The 22509-nt window shown below is 36.5% G+C and overlaps 1 protein-coding gene across 2 annotated transcripts in view; it reads left to right on the top strand.

Moving 5' to 3' along the window:
• ATF7IP2 (activating transcription factor 7 interacting protein 2) overlaps nucleotides 1–22509 on the top strand; it is an 82626-nt gene that overhangs the window by 11542 nt on the left and 48575 nt on the right. For both annotated transcript variants that reach the window (XM_023728462.1, XM_023728463.1), the window contains exons 2-5: nucleotides 7904–8763; nucleotides 10070–10194; nucleotides 17221–17355; nucleotides 18020–18118. In XM_023728462.1, coding sequence (XP_023584230.1) covers nucleotides 7914–8763; nucleotides 10070–10194; nucleotides 17221–17355; nucleotides 18020–18118 — 1209 coding nt within the window. In that variant the 5' untranslated portion in view covers nucleotides 7904–7913. The remainder of the gene's footprint in view (nucleotides 1–7903; nucleotides 8764–10069; nucleotides 10195–17220; nucleotides 17356–18019; nucleotides 18119–22509) is intronic.

The raw sequence follows: 22509 nt of genomic DNA on the forward strand, positions 1-22509 counted from the left end.
TCTAAAAATCTATTAATGTAATAACCATATCAGTAAAGGACAAAATCGCATGATAATTTTCATAAATGTCAAAAAAGCATTTTCTGACAAGATCCAACACCTCTTCATGATTAAAGCAGTCAACAATCTAGAAGTAGATGGAAACTTATTAACATGATAAAGGTCATGTATGAAAAACTTACAGCTTACATCATACTTAATGCTGAAAGAGTGAATTTTTTCTCCCTAAATCAGGAACAAGATAAGGATGTTTACTGTCACTACTTTTATTCAGCATTGTACTGCAAATTCTAGCAAGGACAATTGGGCAAGAAAATGAAATAAAAGACATCCAGATGGAAAAGGAAGAAATAAAAGTGTATTTGCAGATGACATGATCTCGTATATAAATAACCTTAAGGAATCCACAAAATACTCTTAGAGATAAAAGTAAGTTCCACAAAGTTGAAAGATACAAGATTAGTGTACAGAAATCAATTTTATATCTATGCACTTACAATGAACACCCCAAAAATGAAATTAAGAAAGCAATTTCATTTACAATATCAAAAAGAAGTGTAAAATTTGTACTTTGGAAAATATAAAATGTTGAAAGAAAGAAGATCTAAATAAATGGATAGATATCTCATGTTCATGAATCCAAAGACTTGATATTATCAAGATGGCAGTACTCTCTAAATTGATCTACAGATTCAACACAGTCAATATCAAAATCTCAGTTGGCTTCGTTGCAGAATTGGTAATCTGATCCTGAAATTCAAGGAACCCACGGTAGTAAAAACAATCTTGAAAAAGGAGAACAAAGTTCAAGAACTCACACTTCCTGATTTCAAAACCTAGTACAACGCCACAGTAGTCAAGAAAGTATGGTACTTGTATAACTCTTCCATGGATGAATTATTTTTTTTGTTTGGAATTTTTTGGTGATGCCATGTTTATTCACTAATGGAATGGCTGCTGGGTCATTGTTTGTAGGTAGCTGTCTTATGTGAAAAAATGGGGTGCCAGTTGCAAGTGGTTGTTACCAGTACCATGTTACATGAAGTACATTACAAACACGATACATATTGCTAGCATGGCCCAGGAAGTGCATCACACTTCCTGGTTACACTTGAGTCATAGAATACCTTACTCAACTTTCCAGTGAGCACGTTATAAAAGGTGTCATCAGGGAAATGACTAATGCAGGTGAGCTGTATCAGTCCCATGTTCCATGAAGCAAATCACACATGTGGTACATATTGGTACTATGGCTCAGGAGGTGCATCACAAACTGTTTTCACCAAAAAAATAACTTATTTACTTGAATATTTCTGAACACCACTAACTGTGCCTTCCTAATAAGACAGGAAATAGTAAACATAGTTGCATGCCTAGTCTCGCTGTACAGAAGCGAAAAGACACAAAAGTTCAACACAAATACTCCTCTGGGAAGCATCCCCTCATATGAATGGCTGTCAACACTCAGATGTGGCGCAGAGCAACTTCCTTGTTTTAGGCAGTTGCACCAGTATCCAGCACGAAGCCAGGATGTACTAAAGTGGCTCAAATGCTTGCTAATAAACCTCCAGGGGTGGAAAATGTAGCTGGGACATATATGTGCCAGACCACATGAAAGGGATGAGGATAAACCTATAGGTTAATGGAATAGAATTGAGAATCCAGAAACAAGCCCTCACCCATAACCCTTAACCCATTGCCGTTGAGTCAATTCCGACTCGTAGTGACCGTTTATGGTCAGTTGGATTTTCACAAGAGTACCAGAACAATTTAATGGGGGAAGAATGGCCTGTTTAAAATGGTGCTGGAATAACTGACAACTGGATGTCCACATCAAAAGAATGAAGTTCCTGGATGCACTATTAGCACAGAACTGAAACCATTCCCGAAGCTCACTCTTCAGACAAAGTAGACAGGACTGTAAAACAAAAAATAATACACGTGAGGAATGTGTTTCTTAGTTCAATCAGATATACGAGACCAAATGGGCAGTTCCTGTGCAAGGGCAGGATGAAAAGGCAGGAAGGGACAGGAAGTGGTTGAAAGGACACAGGGAACCCAAGGGGGAGAGGGGGAGAGTGCTGTCACATTGTGGGGATTGCGATAAATGTCACAAAACAATACGTGTGAATTTTTATATGAGAAATTGAGCTGTAAACTTTCACCTAAAGCATAGTTACAAAAAGAGAAAAAGATTATACCTCTTAAAAAACAAAAACAAAAGAATAAAGTTGTACCCCTACCTCACGCTGTATACAAAAAGTAACTCAAAATTGATCAGTGCCCTAAATAATGGTGTAAGAGTTGAAACTATGAAACCCTTAGAAGAAAACACAGGTAAATCTTCATGACCTTGGATTAGACATTGATTTCGTAGATATGACACCAAAAGCACAAGTGACAAATAAAAATGCAATTTGGACTTCATCAAAATTTAAGACTTGATTTTCAAAGCATACCATCAAGAAATTGAAAAAAACATACAAGTCATATATCCAGTAAGAGACTTAAACCATTGCTGTCAAGTTGATAGCTACCTTACTCTAGAATATATAAAAAACTCTTATGGCTGAGTAATCAAAAGGCAAATAATATAAAAGTGAGGAAAGGATCAGAATTGACACGCAGAGAAGATATATAAGTGGCCAATAAGCGTATAATAAAATTCTCACCATCATTAGGTATTAAAACCCGTTGCCATCGAGTTGATTCTGGCTCATATTAGCCATTAGGGAAATGCAGATCAAAACCACAACAAGATACTTTGCACCAGTATGGCTGTAATTCAAAGATGGATAATAAGTTTTGGTGAGGATGTGTTGAAATTGGAACCCTCATACACTGCTGGTGCGAATGTAAATTGGTTCAGCTACTTTAGAAGACAGTCTGGTAGTTCTTCAGAAAGTCAAATATAGAGTTACCATATGGCTCAGCAAATTCCACTCTTGGTTTTATTCCTAAGAGAATTGACAATGTGTATACAAAAACTTGTACAGAAATGTCCATAGAAGCATCAGTCATCATAGCCAAAAAGTGGAAAAAACTCGAATGTCTGTCACCTGATGAATTGGTAAGTAAAATGTGCTATATCCATGTAGTGGAGTATTAGGCAATAATAACAAAGAACAAAGTGATGATAAACATGCTACAACATGGATGAACCTTGAAAACATGCTAAGTAAAAGAAGCCAGTCACAAAAAAGGGCAAATCTGTTCTATGAAAAGACAGTAGGTTGGTGGTTGTCTATAGCTTGAGGGAATAGGGAGATGGAGTTTGTGACTTCTAAATGGTACTGGATTTTTTGAGGGGGAGGTAATGTGATGGTTGGACAAGTCTGTGACTATACTAAAAAACACTTTTTTTGATGATACTGTAAATGAAATTGTTAATTTCATTTTTTGATTTTTCATTGCATGTATAATTTATATGGATGAATTGTGTGGTATGTGAATTACATATCTTAATAAAGCTGTTGTATGTTAAAAAAACAGGAGTTTTGTTTGTTTTGTTTTTAAGTGTTTTCAAACTGATTCTGAAATTTATATGGCAATACAAAGGGTCAAAATAAGATACTCTTGAAGAACGACAAAATGGGAGGACTTGATAGATGCTGTTGAGTCAACTTTGACTCATAGCGACCCCACGTGACCAAGTGTCCTTAGGATTTTTTTACCCCCCTGGACGTAATCTTTGTGAAAGCAGATGACCAGGTCTTTCTCACATGGAGTTGTGGGTGGCTTTGAACCGGTGACCTTTCGGTTAGCAGCCCAGCGCTTAACCTCTGCACCACCAGAGCTCCTTGTACCACCAGTAGTCCCCACTATTTTACATATCACCATGAGATGGGGAAGAATGTCTCAAACGGGAGAGAAAGCATTAACCATAAAAGAAAAAAGTTGATAAATTTGGAAGAGCAAAAACAAGCCACAAAATGGGAGAAGATAAGTGCAACTCCTGCAACAAAAGTTTAACAAAGGATTTTTATTCATAATATATTAAGTACTCTTACAAAATAAATGAGAAAGGACAACCCAATTGGAAAAATAAAGAAGACGTAGCCAGGAATTGTGCAGACAAGGAAACACATACAGCCAGTAAACATATGAAAAGCTTCTAGTGATCAGGAAAATGCAAATTAAGACAGATATAATTCTATGTCCAAGTAGATGGGTAAAAATTACATCTGGCAGTACCAAGGGCTCAAGAGGATGTAGATCAGTGGTAACTCTCGGACATTGCCCGTAGAGTATAAATTGGTGCCACTGGTTTGGAAAACAAATTGTTTCTCTTGAGAAGTTGAACATTCGCATACCTTTCTTGATACCAAGAAATCAAATGACATGTTGCTTTGGGCAAATCTGCTGCAAAAGACCTTTTTAAACGGTTAAAAAGCAAAGATGTCACTTTGAGGACTAAGGTGCACCTGACCCAGCCCATGGTATTTTCATTCACCTCATCTGTATGTGAAAGGTGGACAGTGAATAAGGAGGACCAAAGAGGAATTGACACCTTTGAATTATGGTGTTGGCGAAGAATATTGAATATACCATGGACTGCCAGAAGAATGAACAAATCTGTCTTGGAAGAAGTACAGCCAGAATCCTTATTAGAAGCAAGGATGGCGAGACTACGTCTCACATACTTAGGACATGTTATCAGGAGGGTTCAGTCCCTGGGGAGGACATCATGCTTGGTTGAGTTGAGGGTCAGTGAAAAAGAAGAAGACCCTCAACAAAATGGATTGACACAGTGGCTGCAATAATGGGCTCAAACACAGCAATGGCTGTGAGGATGGCGCAGGACCGGGCAGTGTTTTGCTGTGTTGTACATAGGGTTGCTATGAGTCAGAACTGACCTGACAGTACCAAACAACATCTCTATCCACCAAACCCACTTGAGAAATTTTTACACACTATCATCTTGAGACAAGAAGGTTCACAGCAGCAATGTTAAGATAAAAGAAAACCTGGAAATGACCCAAATATCCTTCATAAATGACTAGATAAACAAATTTTGTTATATTGACCTGATGGATTATTATAATTCCCTGAAAGTGAGTGAATTGTTGCTTTACACAACCACATGGAAGAATTTTTGGAAATAGTGATGAGTGAAGAAAGCAAGTACCAGAAAACTGTATAGTTTGCTGGAAAACAAGCCAAAGTAAGCAATATATTGTGGTTTACATGTGGCGTTTATATAAAACTTTACAAAAAGCGGTAGAATTACAAACTCGATATTTAGGATACTGGATACCTCAGGATGGGGAAGAAGAAGGACAAGGGGATGTGGTATGGGGAGATGTAGGTAAATGCATGCTGTTGTTTGTTTGAGATGTTCACTATATTGTTATACTTCATAATTAACACATATTACATGTCTTTTTAATGCATCAAATGTAAAGGTAGATTTATCCCAAAGCTTAAGTTACAGGACTTCTTAGTAGCTTGGGCCTTTTCCAAAGGCCTTGAGAAGGATTATAGCTGTGTGTTCACATGGTTCTATGTTTTTGTAAGATTTTGAAAAGTAAGATATTTTAACTGCAATCATGTAAGATTTCTGTCTCTCTTCACCTTGATTTCTCCTTAACCTTGTGGTGGTAAACTGCCTTCAGGAATTTTGTGATATTAGGGATATACTTAGTGTGGACTTAGTGGGATACAATTGTGGTTCACAGTAACATCTGGGTGTAGGTAATTATTGCCTATCATCCTGATTGCGATGGAAAGGTAGCCTCCAGTGCCTGGCACCGGAAGTATGTGAGTAGTGGAGAAACCAAGGTTTGAAATTTATGAAGCCACATAGTAGTCTGGGAGATTTTTTCCAATTATCTGATGTACAAAATTGTAAGTAGAGGATTTAGTTCTCCTGGATTTTCAGTCAAAACAGAACTTCTCTTTTGTCAGAAATATACTCAACAACAGCACATTCAGTTATACATTCACCATACATTTGTATTTTTTTGATAGGAATTATGCCTTCAAACTATAATAAGAATTTTTTTGTGTTTATACAGCACAGACTTATAGCAGTATCAGCAAGAAGTACGTCTTTTGGTGAAGCTACTTATTTTATGCATCCCGACTATCAATAAAAATAATCAGTGTTGATCAAATATTGACCATCTGTACTAGAGGAAAGACTTGGTTTGTTGATTCTCTCTATGGGAAATATAAAATTGTATTGATGAAGAGGTAGTCAAGTAATAGGCAGTCATAGAGGAAAAACAGAACTATAAAGGTGTATCAGTCCCTTAATTAATGAGTGTATTACATTCTTTTTCTGGATTTTGTGATGTTTATGAATACATGTCAGCTTTTTACAACTTGTAATTTGTTGTGATATCTTTTCTCATGCTAAATAAATAGCTACCTCAATTTTTAGGTCTCACAAAACCTGGAACTGTTCCTGATCTAATGATTCAGTGAAAAAGAATATAGGAAAAGAAAGCTTCAAGTAAGAAAATAGATCATGATGAAATAGAAACACTACTCAGGCAGGTTTTGTTCGGTTATTTGTAACTTACAAGGCCCTAGATTCTGTTTTCACTTTGAGGTTAAGAAATGTTCTGTAGTTTGTTAGATAACCATCTTATCATGTGTCAGTATAATTTCATTTTGTTTGCTTATATTTTACCTTTGAGTGCCTCGTACTCTGTCACTATTCCTTTCTTTTAAACAAGCTGCCTACCTATAAAACCAAAAGAACCTAACCTGATGCCATTGAGTCGATTCTGACTCATAGCAACCCTATGGGATGGAATAGAACTGTCGCATAGAGTTTCCAAGGAGCGGCTGGTGGATTTGAACTCCTGACTTTTTGGTTAGCCGCTCACTTCTTAACCACTGTGCCATTAGGGCTCCTGCCTACCTGTTGAAAAAAAAACAAACCTGTTGCTGTCGAGTCTGTTCCAACTGATAGCGACCCTATAGTTCAGATTAAATGTGATTGGAATACCAAAAAAAAGAACCCCAAACCCATTGCCATCAATTCGATTCTGACTTATAGCAACCCTATCGGGATGTGGCTACTGGTTAAATACTAAATTTTTTTTCTCTGCTGATAGATTTTTTTTTTTAATTATGAAAAATAATTAAGAATTGAGGAGTATGCAATCTAAGTTGACTTTTAATTGAGCAGGTATCATGCCGTGTATCTTAGTGCTTGTATTATACTTGTAACTATAGAGAATTACTCCTGTAGTAAACTGTTTTATTTTGGAAACCTGAACATTAGGAAGGCTTTAATAGATGCCAGTATTTGTTGAAAATGGAATGTTGCATACAGAATTTTTTTTTTTAATGAAGAAATACAGTTTAATCTTTAGATTTTCTAAACTCTGGCTTGGAAAATTAAAAATGAGTGGTCATAATATGAGGTAATATAACAAAAAGTAGCCAGATAAATCCTCAGGCTTAATATCAAGGAAAAGCTTACTAGTATAAATTTTCATCCACATACTTTGGACATGTTATCGGGAGGGACTGGTCCCTGGAGAAGGACATCATGCTTGGTAGAGTAGAGGGTCAGCGAAAAAGAGGAAGACCCTCAACAAGATGGGTTGACTCAGTGGTTGCAACAATGGGCTTAAACATAATAATGGCACAGAGCCAGGCAGTGTTTTGTTCTTTTGTACATAGGGTCTCTATGAGCTGAAACTGATTTGACGGCACCTAACAACAGCCACAACAACATAAATTTTAAATTTATAAAGTTTAGATTTATAGAAAAAATTCAAATTATTTGTATATTTTCAGTGACACAGATGAAAATTTATATAATTTCTTTCCAATAAAAAGTGATTATCTAAATTTGAAGACAACATTATTTTAATATGGTAAATAAGTAAGTTAAACTGTCATATAGTGGAAAAATGTGTTTAAATGATATCTTAAATTCTAGGATATGAAAGATGGCAAGTCCAGATGGAAGTAACCGGAAAATATTAAAAGCCAAAAAAACAATGCCTCCAAGTTGCCGGAAGCAAGTAGAGCTCCTAAATAAGTCAAAGAATGTTGAAGCACTGAAAACAGCAACAATTGGGAATAATGTGCCAAGTGGTAATCAGAATTTAAGTACTGGTATCATACAAAGCAAATGTAGACATTCTGAAAATGATGCTTCCTCATTGGACTCTAGGAAAAATTCAGTATGCTCACAAAAAATTAAAGTATTCCCTCAGAATTTAATAGAACCAGTAGAAAACATTGTTAATTCAGAAACAAAATTGGAGTACATTGATGAAGAAGTTGTAGGCCCTTACCAAAAGCCAGGTAGGACAATATATTCTCTCAAGAAACTGTTTATAGAAGAGGCAAAAGATTCACAGAATACTTCTGAAAAATACTTTGAAAGTCAGTCAAATATAACAAGATCCATTTTTGAGCTACACATAGAAGATTGTGATCTAAAATCCATTTACTGTTCACCTCATGTATTGAATGGTATAGTTCAAATACCAAAGTATTCAGTAACCAGTACCTTGGATGATAAGGGAAGCGAAAAGATGGTTTCCTACTTAAAAACAAACTCCGAGTCAGAGTCCCATGATAAGAACCAAAATAACAACAGTTTAAATTCAGACTCCTATTTTGTGCCTGTTGAGAAAACACCTAACTTGGTGAATTCAGTAAGTTCCAGCAAATATGCTGCTGATGTTTTGAAAACTGAAGAATCTAGTAGAACTTGTCATTCCAGCATTTCAGATTGTGGAAGTACGGACTCAACATGGCATTCATCTCTCGACATTGATAGTAATAACAGTAAGTGTATACTTAATGCATCTTTTGGGGAAATTAGTCACTTTCTTCTGGGGTATTTTAAAATTTTAGATATATAGACAGAATGATACAGAAGAAACGATTATTTAAGTTTAATAGGTATATGCAGGATTGTTAAGAGCATTTTGTACATTTTTTACTTAGAAGGGTAATTGTTTATTGAGATTGGGGCCAGAGAACAGCCAAGAGCCATGACATATCCCTGAATGGAAAGAAACTGTGCTTTAGAGGAGAAGGTTTAACAGGGAGGAGATTCTAATCAGAGTGAGCCCAGCAGGGAACTACATCTGAAGAAGAAAAACATTGTAAAGAATAAAGCACCTAGCAGAATTTTATAAGCTGTATGAGGACACAAGTAAATGCTGGCAATAAGTATTTCATAGTTTCTTGTTTCTCAGCCCTTATTGGTGGGAAGGAGGGGAGATATCCACCATATCCAAAGGGAAGTGAGTTCTGGCAAAGAAAGAATCACTTTCCCTTGAGATTGCAAAAAATCAAACGGTGATTTACAACAATTATTTGGCTCCTTTAATCTACAGCTCTTCTTATTTTGAAATTTCATTTATTAGATTAACAGGGAGGCTGTCTTCCTAAGGCTAGCTGAAAGACACAGTGACTTTTTAAAATTGTTGGTGAACTCATTTATTTCCATAAAATTGACCTGTAAATGACATCCCAGTAATACACTAAGAAATAATATATGCACACATACATACAGATATATGTAGTCTGTGTCCGTGTGCGTATGTAGAGAAAGACACCAAATGTTTACCAAATGGAATTCTAGAGTTAGAAAATATAACAGCAAAAGTAAATTTCATTAGAATTAGTATGTTTTTGTTGGTTAATGAAATGTAAGAAAAAACTGATTTCCTTGGATAAATTTTATTTGTGTTCTTATCAAGGCTACAGAACGATCATTTAATAAGATGAATTTAAAATTGCTGGAAAATAATAATACAATTGTCTATTAAAAATATGTCAGACTGCCTAAGTAACTTTATAATGTGGGACTACTTAAGTAACTGTAAATAGAGGATTAAATGGTATAATTTATTTAGTTTTTGTTGATGTATGTGTAAGAGTATCTGAGACCAGAACTCTATTAAGATACTAATTTTTTTAAAGAATAGTTTGTCAGAGTGTTTTTATACAATTATATTTTCTGAAAAATGCTGTCATTTTCAGATTTTAGTTTTGGCATTTTCTTAGAGTCCTGAAATGAGAGAATTTCTCTGTTTCCTTCTTTGGAAGGAAATTTTTTTACTGATCTTTCCATTTTCCCAAGGCCATAATCTAAAGAAGAGGATGTTTTCAGAAAATAAAGAAAATGTTAAGCGCATGAAAACTTCAGAGCAAAATAATGAAAATATTAGCGTAGCTCTGGAAAAGCAAAGAACATTGCTGGAACAGGTAAAGTGTTGGAGATTAAGTATTATTTGCTTCAGAAATTTTACTTTAGTGAAAAATGGTAAAAGTTAATTGATTTCCACAATGACTTAGTATAGATGACTGTCACTTGATAATAATGACTGTATGTGAAAATCAAATTAGCAGACAGATTAATTAGGGAAAGATAGCTATTTACATTACCAAAACATCTCTAGTTTCTTGAAAATGATTCATTGCCAAGTAACCTAGAGAATCATTACTGGGGTAGAAAGAGAATGAGCTTTTCAGTCATTATTGAGCTCAAATCCCAGTGTGAGTCAGATGACCTGAGCAAGTTGCTTGGCTTTGCTGAACAGTCCAGTTTGTCTTGTACTGGTCATGGGGTTCTTTGATCTGCAGCTATAGCTGTTGTAGATCTTATCATCATTGGCCTATTACATAGACTGGCCACTACCTTAATAGACTCAGACATCCTGAAGTCCATTGCCAAATTCTGCTGCATTCAGGTTTACTTGCCCTAATTTCTGTGCTCACTCTGATAGGCTGCATCATCTGACATTGTGCTTTTTTATAGCATCATTAAATACACTTTTTGCTTTTATTCTTGCCCCAGTTCATCTGATTGTACTATGTTCTCCATAAATGTCTGTTCTAACTCTGAGTTGAAGTGTAATGAGTTTCACTTCTAGTAGAATGACTGTAATCAGGACCTGTTTTGGTGATCATGTTTTGCTACTTGATCACCACCAGAATGCCACCACTGACAGTCATTAATGGTAGATTAATGTCGTTCAGCTATAATGGACCAGAATTCCCCAATCCAAAGAAACTGTTTCAGAAACAAAAACACAACTGTTCTCTAACACAGACTTAGATTTGTATCATTACATATCATATGAAGTATATTCATTTAGAAACCTTTTTGAAAGGCTCAGGCAAAAGCAGCTTCAAAAGCGTACACGTGAGTAAAGAGCAGGTAGATTTGTTCTGGAGTTCTGGGTGGCACAAATGGTTAAGTACTTAACTACTAGCCAAAGTTGGGGGTTTGAACTCACCCAGAGATGCCTTGGGAGACAAGCCTGGCAATCTGTTTCTGAAAGGTCACAACTCTGAAAACTCTGTGGAGTAGTTCTACTCTGCACACATGGGGTTGCCATGAGTCAGAATCAACTAAATGGCAGCTAACAACAATGACGTCCCTGGAAGTTTCTCATTCTCTAGAAACAACTCAGGTTTTAGCTACTTTCTATCTTTTTCATTATACAGGTAGCTCCTGACCTATGACAAACCACACTTAGGACCATCCTTTTCTTTTTTTGTGTATCTCATCATCAGTAATATATATTACATACAACATTGCAATGCGGAATTTGCTGATGTTATCATTCTAAGATGTAATGTTGCCAATCCCCAAAGACAAATAAAGATTGGATTTATAAAGATACTGATAATAAAAGGCAATAATAATGAAAACAAAAAAAAAAAAATGAGGTATTCAGCATGTCAGAACCAACATATGATGGAGTAGTCGGAGTGGAACCCAGTTGTAAGTCAGGGACTACCTGTACATCTGTATGTTTTCCTTCTTTGAATCCCAGTAGGAGAGGGCCTCCTGTTTTAGCACCGTTATTCCCTACAGAGAGGATCCTAGAACTGTTGACTCCTATTTTTGAGGTCTCGTAAGGATCTTGGCCTGGTTGATTCCAGTTAAATTACTTAAATGGAGGGTTTTTCCTCTAACATCCAAGCTATTCTACACACCATCTTAGAAGGTTTGGGCAGATTGGTAATTGCCAGTCTTTCTCCAATACTTAGGCCAGTTTGGTTGCTGTCTGCAAATGGAAGCTAAGATTTCCATCTGATGACATAATGTTGGGCACGTTACCATCGGCAGGACATTTATGAGGTATTTGATGAAGGTTTTCATGTCTTCTGTATGTAGAACATCACCACTGAATGAGAACAGTTGTCTACTCTAACGAAGAGAGGGTGTAGTCCAAAATAATCAGGTTTAAGGGTCTGCTGCCATCTAAATCACCAGGAGTACTTGTTTAAATTGTACATTCTTGAGTCCACTAATAGTTGAAGACCGTTGCTTTAGGCTACTGTTTTTGGGAACTTACCTGGTGTCTTTGTCATCTAGTGCTGCCATAGCAGAAAATATCACAAGTTGATGGCTTCAACAAAGAGAAATTTATTCTCTCACAGTCCAGTAGGCTACAAGTCCGAATTTAGGGCATCAGCTCCAGGGGAACGGTTTCTCTATCGGCTCTGGAGGGAGGTCCATGTCATCCATCTTCCCTTGATCTGGGAACCTCTCTTCACAGGAACCTCAGTTCCAAAGGACATGCTCTGCTCCCGGCACTGGTTTCCTGGTGGTATGAGGTTCCTACATCTCTCTGCTTGCTTCTCTCTTTTATATCTCAAAAGAGATTGCCTTAAGACATTACCCAATCATGTAGACCTCATCAACACAACTGCCACCAATCCATCTTATTACATCATAGTGATGGAGTTTACAACACATAAGGAAATCACATCAGATTACAAAATGGTACACAGTCATACAACAATGGGAATCATGACCCAGCCAAGTTGACAGACATTTTGGGAGGGCACAGTTCAATCCATGACACCTGGTAAGAATCATTGGTGGTGCTTGTTAATTAAACAATTTTCTAGGCCCTTCCCTGAAGATTCTGTTTGGCATATCCAGGATGGGGTCTAGGAGTTTGTGATGTTAATATCTACCAAATGTTGTCGTCTTCACCAAGGATGTTGAAACACTTTATAATCTTAGCTTGTAAGCAAAACAGTATCTCCATATTCAAAACATTTAGATAAGTTTCTCCAAGATTAATATGGGTATGAACATCACATATTGATTGACCTCAGCCAGTGAACTGACAAGCATGTAGTGATCCATAGAAACCAGGCATGGGTGATGGGTAATGGCTGAAGTAAAAATGGTATGTGTTTCTGAGCATTTATTTACATAATTTAAAAATTCATATATTTTAAGCACTCATTCATTTCATCAAATATTTAAAAGTTGTACATGTCTAATAATTTTGAGAAACCATTGGAGAAATATTAATGAATAATTACAGAAGACATCAAGTGGACTGTGAGACCAATGTGAGACTCTACACAGATGAACAGGCAGACAGTGTTGAAGAGATAGAAATTGCAAAGGAGAAGAAAAAGCCTTGGGAATAATAAAGTTATTGAATATGATGAGTCATTCAGATGATATCAGTATAAAAGAGTTTAACATAGGAAATGTATTCCAACTTTGAGCACCAAGAAGCAAGATCTGAGGGGAAGATATAAATGTTACTAGTAAATAACCTAAATGTATGACAAGAAGGTTACATTATTAAGAGACGCTACCTGTTCTAAAAGTTGCTTACAGAAGGCTACACATTGAGTGGAAAAATTATGCAAATTGAAGATTTTTACCAACTTCTGCAGTCTGAAATTGGTCAAATATGCAGTCAGAATGCACTGATAATTACTGGTAATTGGAATGCGAAAATTGGAAACAAGAAGGATAAGCAGTTGGAAAATAGGGCGTTGGAAATAGAAACGATGCCAGAGATCGCATGATAGAATTTTGCAAGACCAATGACTTATTCATTGAAAGTACCTTTTTTCAGCAACATAAAAGGTGACTGTGCACGTGTATCTCGCCAGATGGAATACAGAGGAATCAAATCGACTACGTCTGTGGAAAGAGATGATAGAAAAGCTCAATGTCATCAGTCAGAACAAGGCCAGGGGCCGACTGAGGAACAGACTGTCAGTTGCTCATATGCAAGTTCAAGTTGAAGTTGAAGAAAATTAGAGCAAGTCCACAAAAGCCAAAATATGACCTCAAGCATACCACCTGAATTTAGAGACCATCTCAAGAATAGATTTGACACATTGAACACCAGTGACCGAAGACCTGGCGAGTTGTGGAATGACATCAAGTACATCATACTTGAAGAAAGCAAGGGGTCCTTAAGAAGACAGGAAAGAAGGAAAAGACCAAAATAGATGTCAGAAGAGACTCTGAAATTTGTCCTTGAACGTAGAATAGTTAAAGTGAATAGAAGCAATGATGAAGTAAAAGAGCTAAACAGAAGATTTCAAAGGACAGTTCAAGAAGACAAAGTGTAAAGTATTATAATGAAATGTGCAAAGATTTGGAGTTAGAAAACCAAAAGGGAAGAACACACTCAACATTTCTCAAGCTGAAAGAACTGAAGAAAAAATTCAAGCCTTGAGTTGCATTATTGAAGGATTTGACAGGGAAAATATTGAATGAAGCAGGAAGCATCGAAAGCAAATGGAAGGAATATAGAGTCACTGTACCAAAAAGAATTGGTTGACATTCAACCATTTCAGGAGGTAGTATATGAGGAAGAACTGATGGTACTGAGGGAAAAAGTCCAAGCTGCACCGAAGGCGTTGGTGAAAAACAAGGCTCCAGGAATTGATGGAGTACTAATTGAGATGTTTCCGCAAATAGATGCAGTGCTGGCGGTGCTCAGTCGCCTGTGCTAAGAAATTTGGATGACAGTTACCTGGCCAGCTGACTGGAAGACATCCATATTTGTGTCCATTACAAAGAAAGGTGATCCAACAGAATGTGAATATTATTGAACAGTATCATTAAAATCACAAGTAAAATTTTGCTGAAGATCATTCAAAAGCGGTTGCAGCAGTACGTTGACAGGGAACTGCCAGAAATTCAAGCCAAATTCAGAAGAGGATGTGGAATGAAGGATATCATTGCTAGTGTTAGATGGATCATGGCTGAAAACAGAGAATACCACAAAGATGTTTACTTGTGTTTTATTGACTATGGAAAGGCATTTGACTGTGTGGATCATAACAAATTATGGATAATATCGCAAAGAATGAGAATTCCAGAACACTTAATTGTGCTCATGAGGAATGTGTACATAGACCAAGAAGCAGTCGTTTGAACAGAACAAGGGGATACTACATGGTTTAGGGTCAGGAAAGGTATGTGTCAGAGTTGTGTCCTTTCATCATACTTGTTTGATCTGTATTCTGAGCAAATAATCATAGAAGCTGGACTATATGAAGAAGAGTGTAGCATCAGGATTGGAGGAAGACTCATTAACAGTCTTCAGCATGCAGATGACACAACCTTCCTTGTTGAAAGTGAAGAAGACTTGAAACACTTACTGATGAAGATCAAAGATTACATACAGCCTTCAGTATGGATTGCACCTCAACGAAAAGAAAACGAAAATCCTCACAACTGGACCAGTAAGCAACATCATGATAAATGGAGAAAAGATTGAAGTTGTCAAGGATTTCATTTTACTCGGATCCACAATCAACGCCCATGGAAGCAGCAGTCAAGAAATCAAACTGACGTATTGCATTGTGCAAATCTACTTCAAAAGACCTCTTTAAAGTGTTAAAAAAAAAAGCAAAGATGTTACTTTGAGGACTGGGTGTACCTGATCCAAGCCATAACATTTCAGTTGCCTCATATGCATGCAAAAGCTGGACAGTGAGTAAGGAAGACCAAAGATGAACTGACACCTTTGAATTATGGTTTTGGAGAATAATATTGAATATACCAGGGATTGCCAGAAGAATGAACAAATCTGTCTTGGAGGTAATACAGCCAGAATGCTCCTTAGAAGCAAGGATGGCGAGACTTTGTCTCCGTGCTTTGGACATGTTATCAGGCGGGCCAGTCCCCGGAGAAGGATGTCATGCTTGGTAAAGTAGAGGGTCAGCAAAAAAGAGGAAGACCCTCAACAAGATGGATTGACACGGTGGCTGCAACAATAGGCTCAAGCATAACGATTGTGAGGATAGCGCAGGACCCGGCAGTGTTTTGTTCTGTTGTACATAGGGTCTCTGTGTTAGAACTGACTCGATGCCACCTAGTAACAACACTGCACACATTGAGCAGAAAAACTACAGCAAGTGCTTCTGAATATATGTCTCATTAGACTGTTATATCAGTGGGCATTGAAATTAATTGTGGTTACTTGATGAGTTGATTCCGATTCATGGCAACCCCATGTGTGCGGTGTAGAACTGCTCCATAGGATTTTCAAGGCTGTGACCTTTCAGAAGCAAATGGCCAGGCTTATCTCCCGAGGTACGTCTGGGTAGGTTCAAACCACCAACCTTACAGCTAGCAGTCGAGCACGTAACCATTTGCACCACCAAGGGACTCCTGAGTTTAATTATGCTCCCTGAAAATGGGCCACTGTTTTTAAAAAAAAAACAGCCTGATGATGAAATGCATTAACATTTCATGTGATAGCTACTACAATCTACTAGGATAGCATGCGTTAGGCCAGGTGACATTAGTCACTTTATAATTCTGTTATTGTCTTTTTTTAATTTTAACAGTGAGCAAGCAAGCCCTTCCTCTCGAGAATTATGCAAGTAATGATGATTATCTTGCACAGTTATTCATATCAATTCAGTATTTTCCATTTTATGGAGCTCTCACATACTGTCTTTTTATGTTCTTATAAAAACCCTCTTAACATCACTCACTTAGCAGACGTTTATTGTGTCTACCATTTGTGGACAAAGGAAAATGAAGTTCAGTGAGGTTGTGATTTCCCAAAGGGAATATAGTTTATTAGTGGCAGAGTCAAGGCTCAAACTTGTATAATTTGTCTCATATCTACTCTACTACAGACCAACTTACCATTTTCACTGGGCTCTAGTTTTCAGGTAACTGGAGCTCCTTTACATAGAATGCTTAGTTTCACTTACAATGTGGAACTATAGGAAAATACGATTAGCACTATGAGAATAAACTTAATTTCTAATATGTCCATATTTGAAAATATTACTTGTGTTTTGCTGAGTTAGATATGCGAGTTTTAAAAAAACTTACTGGTGTGATAATATAAGTATAAATGTTAACGTATAAATGATATTTTATGGGTTACAGTAAATCCAGAGAAGAGTAAAGCTGTTTTTAAGAAGTAGAAAATTACTTTTAAATATGAAATGTGAAGTGTTTTGGCTTTTATTTTAAAATTCTAGGTCAGACATTTGATTCAACAGGAGATCTGTAGTATAAATTACAGAGTGTTTGATGACAAACTGAAAGAATTGAATGAACGCATTGGGAAGACACAGTGCAGGAATAAACATGAAGCAATAGCTGACGAACTCTTTGTAAGTTTCTGATTTTGTTTGATTTCATTTGAGTCCTTTTAAAAGTAGAATTTGATGTATTGCATATTGGGAAAGAAAAACAATAAGGGCAGGCCCAAATCTGATTCCTGACTAAAAGCCTATATATAAGATTGTATATATATTATAGAATTTATTATAGCTGAGCAACATTGGCATCTTTTGGAGTTATCAGCATTCTTTGTCAACTGACAGGCTTAATACGTAGGCAATTTTTAAAATAAATTCAGCATCACATATCTAATTCAGTATATTCTATATTAACATAACACTGGCCTCAAATAGGATGAGTTTTCCTTTAAAAAAAAAAACAAAGCCTCACTTCTGAGCATGTACAACCTGTTTCAAGGTTGGGTTTTTTGTTGTTTTTTAAACTTTCCCATGGTTGTTTGGTGATTGGTGTTCCTGCCAACATTAATTTTACCAGGAACCAATTAGGAGTTTGATGTTCTTATTGTCCATTCTTGGATATCATACTAGCATCAAACTTGATTTAAAAATTTTTGATGAGCTTATGTAAAATTTCTCATTTATTTGGGTGGATGCCTAAGACTCACAAAACTACTTTGGCACATTGAAGCTTTCTCTTCACCTCTGTCTGACATATTAGGTACTCCAGTTTAGTATTTGTTTTTCTCTCTTCTAGGCAAAAATAGCAAAACTTCAAAGACGTATTAAAACAGTATTATTATCTCAAAGGAGTTGTTTGGAACCAAACACGTTATCCAGTAAGGTAGCCTATAAGGTTGGTATAAACACAGAAGTTTTTTTTTTTTTTTCTTTTTAGATGTTTTAATAACATATTTTGACTCACATTATAAATACAGTCATGCATCACGTAACGTCCGTTAAGGCAACATATGACCGCATATACGTCCGTGGTACCATAAGGTTATAATAGAGTTCAGAAATCCTGATCGGAGAACAAGATGTAGCAGACGTTACTGGACTTAGTGAACGCAACAGCTTCCAGTACACAGCACACGTATATCATGTCTCTTGTGTACAAAGTGATTGCGTTGCCAGGAGTATAATGGTAACAGTACATGTTATAACCTATAATACCATGTCTTGATAGTTGTAATAAATGCCTGTGTTACTGGCTTATGTATGTACTGTGCTGTACTTTCTATTGTTATTTTAATATGAACTTTCCCTAGTTATAAATAAAAAGTTTACTGTATAACAGCGTAAACTTCGATTTGTAGGCAGCAGCATCAAGTTTCATGTATCACGCATCTCTTGAGTGTTGTAGCATTATCTCTCTGTTTAATTTTCTTTCAAAAATATTACCATGAAGTGCTTCATGGCTCCCAAATGCAGCAAAACCAGTGCTAGTGATAGCAGCAGCAAGAGGCAAAGGAGAAGTATTGATTTGGAAGTGAAACAAAAGATATTAAACAACCTGAAGATGGAAAATCAGTAAATGCTGTTGCTCGCAATTTAGGCAGGTCTCACTCGACAATCATGACGATCCTGAAAAACAAAAAATCCTCCAAGCTGTTAAAGGATCAGCTCCACTGAAAGTTACAAGGCTAACAAAAATGCGAGAGGGACCTATATTAGATATGGAGAAATTGCTAATGACATGGATTGAGGACCAAATACAAAAGCAAATCCCTCAGCACGCTGATGATTACTGCTAAGGCATGAAGCTTGTTCCGGATGCTTAAAGAAAAAGCAGGACCAGACTTCAGTCCCGAGTTTAGTGCTAGCTCTGGGTGGCTCAAGCGCTTCAAACAATGTTTTTTGCTGCATAATGTGAAAGTGAGTGGTGAGTCTGTGAATTTTTAATATGACAGGCTTTATGGGGTTTCGTTTGTAACTATGGGTTGTTCATAACCAGGGGACTGCCAGTATAGAATATGGTGTTCGCACAACGTCCAAATCACATAACATCCTATTTCACAGAACTTATGGACATTAAGCGATGCATGACTGTAGTTGGATTGTAAGAAATGAATATATTTCTAAGGTAAGGCAGAAGGTTTAAAAGACAGGCTCACACTTAGAGTGTTCCTGTGAATTTATCTCTGGTGAAGACACCTTTAGGTGACCAAAAGTAAATACCACTTATATTTCTTCAGTGAAGTGAGTAGAGGGTATTGGTGATTTCCTAGACAGCACCCCGTCTGTAATTTTACTATGAAGTGTTTGAAACATATTCAGTCAAAATGGAAGGAAATTTACAGTTAACATTGTATACTAAGCACCTAGATTCTACCACTAATATTTTATTATACTTACATAGCTGTCAATCTGTTCATCCCTGCATTCATTCCACGAATCCATCTTATTTTTGCTATGTATCAGAGTCCATTTTGAATATACACTTAGTCCTAAATATTTCAGAATGCATATCAGTAAGTAGACTTTAATATTTGTTTACATTTTTATATAAAATTTAAACGTAATGAAATGCAAAAATCTTAAGTGTACTGTCACTGAATTTTTTTCTTGTAATGTCTCTGTTAGGCTTTGGTATCAGATTTATGTCGGGCTCAGTAAATGAATTGAGACTCCTCTGTTTTCTGAAAGTCTGTGTAAGATTGTTATTACTTAAATGATAGAATCCATTTCTGAAAGCTGTCTAGGAAGGAAGCTTCCTCTGTACGACAGCTTTTACATTTTTTTGTAAATTTGGTTCCTCAATGGTATAGGGCAATTCAGATTTTCTATTTTATCTTGTATGCATTTTGTAAGTTATCTTTGCAAGGAGTTTATCCATTTTATCTAAGTTGTTGAATTTGTTGGCATAAGATTGTACATAAAATTCTCATATTGCCCTTTTAATGTTGTAGATCTGTAGTGATATGCTCTGTTTCATCCCTGATGTTGGTAATCTGGGTTTTCCTTTTTTCTTGATCAGTTTTGCAAGAGTTTTAAAAAATTTTATTGATTCTGTCATTTGTTTCTTTTTTATATTATTTATTTTTACCTTTTATTATTTCCTTTCTTTTATTTACTTGGGTATAATTTGTTCTTTTTCCAGCTTAAGACAGAACATTAATTTTAACCTTTTTTCTAGTAGAAAGCATTAAGGCTGTAAGTTTCCTCTAAGCATCACTTTAGTTAGATCTCATAATTTTTGCTCTTCTGTATTTTTGTTTTTAGTCAGTTCAAAATAATTTCTAATTTTAGTGATTTTGTTCTTTGGCCCATGGATTATTTGGAAGTAAGGTAGTCCCCGACTTACAATGGGGTTCCATTTCGACAACTCCATCTAGTAAGTCAGTTCTGACGTTAAGTCAAATACCGTTTTTTCCTTCAGTTTTTGTTATTACTGCCTTTTATTATCAGTATCTTTATAAACCTAATCTTTATTTTTCTTTAGGGGTTGGAAATATTAAATGTAAACTTACAGCTTCAACATTGGCATTTCCTACTTCTCCAGTTTATGCACATTATGTAAGCCAAAAAAAAAAAAGACGAAGGTTGTAAGCATTTCATCATAATTTGAATACGTTGTAAATCAGGGACTACTTGTATGTGTTTAATTTCCAAATATTTGGTACTTACCTAGTATTTATCAGTACCTAATTTAATTTCATTTTAGGCAGGGAGAACATACTCTTAAAATTTCAATCTCGAAAGTTATTGACACTCATTTTATGCCCCAGTATATGGTTTCTTTTGCCAAATATTCCATGTACACTTGAAAAGAATGTTGGTTGTAATGTCTATAAATCTTAATTGTGTTAATTGTGTCCAGATGGTTGCTACTATTGTTCAAACTTCTGTAGCTGTGATAGGCTGAATAATGGCCCCCAAGAGATGGCCAAATCCTAATCCCTGGAACCTGTGAGTACGTTATCTTACATGGTAAAATGGAAGTTCTAGATGTAATTAAGTTAAGGACCTTCAAATGGGGTGATTATCCTAGATTATCTAGGTGGATTGAATGTAATCACCAAACCAAAAAACAAAACCTGTTGTCCTTGAGTTCATTCCAAGTCATGGCGACCCCGTGTTACAGGGTAGAACTACTCTGCAGGATTTTCTCAGATGTAATCTTTACAGAAGCAAATTGCTAGACTTTTCTTCTGCAGCACCACTGGGTGTGTTCTAATTGCCAACCTTTAGGTTAGTTGAGCACAGACTGTTCGCACCACTCAGGGGCCTTAATTTAATCATAAAAGTCCTGATAAAAAAGGAGGCAAGAGGTCAGAAACAGAAGAAAGGACGAGATGGGACATTGGAAGCAGAGGTTGGAGTGATGTGCCTTGAAGATGGAGGAAGGGATCGTGAGCCAAGGAATGCAGGCAGCCTCCAGAAGCTAGAAAAGAAAAGGAAACATTCTCCCCTTAACCTCTTAGAAGGACTGCTGCCCTGCCAGCATTTTGATTTCAGCCCAGTGAAACTGCTTTCAGATTTCTGACCTCTAGAACTCTGAGAAAATACATTTCTGTTGTTTTAAACTTCCCAGTTTGCAGTAATTTGTTACATTGCTTCGGGAAACAAATGCAAGATTTGATACCAGGAAGTAGGGTGCTGCTGTAACAAATACCTAAAAATGTGAATGTGGCTTTGGAATTGTATAATGAGTAGAGGCTGGAAGAACTTTGAATTGTATGATTTTAAAAGAGCATAGACTGCTTGGAAAAGATGTTAAAGACTGCTGGTGAGGGCCCAGAAGGAAGTGATGAGCATGGTAGAGAAAACCAGTATCATCTCAGAAAATACCCAAATCTTCATAAACAGACTGTTGTCCGTAAGTGGATGTTAAAAGCACTGCTGCTGAGGGCTCAGAAGGGAATGAGGAATGTGTTATTTGAAACTAAGAGAAAAGAGGATCCTTGTTGTATAGTGACTGAAAGTTTAACTAAATTGTGTCCTATAGTTATATGGAAAGCAGAACTTGTAAGTAATGAACTTGGATGTTTATTTAGTGGAGGAGATTTCCAAGCAAAATGTTGAAGAAAAATGCGAGAAGAAAGCGATAGATTGAGGAACTGTTCAGCAAAAAGGAACCAGGGGGGAGTTCCGGCAAAATGGCACTCTAGACGGAAGCACCACGCCGTCCCTCCACAGCAAAGATCCAAAAAACTAAGCCAAACAGAGAATACAACAATCCTGAAACCATAGAACATCAAATGAAGAGATAAAGAACTCAGCCAAGCACCAAATGGAGTGAGA

This window comes from Trichechus manatus, unplaced genomic scaffold (genome assembly GCF_000243295.1).
Source record: "Trichechus manatus latirostris isolate Lorelei unplaced genomic scaffold, TriManLat1.0 scaffold00024, whole genome shotgun sequence".
Classification (NCBI taxonomy): domain Eukaryota; kingdom Metazoa; phylum Chordata; class Mammalia; order Sirenia; family Trichechidae; genus Trichechus; species Trichechus manatus.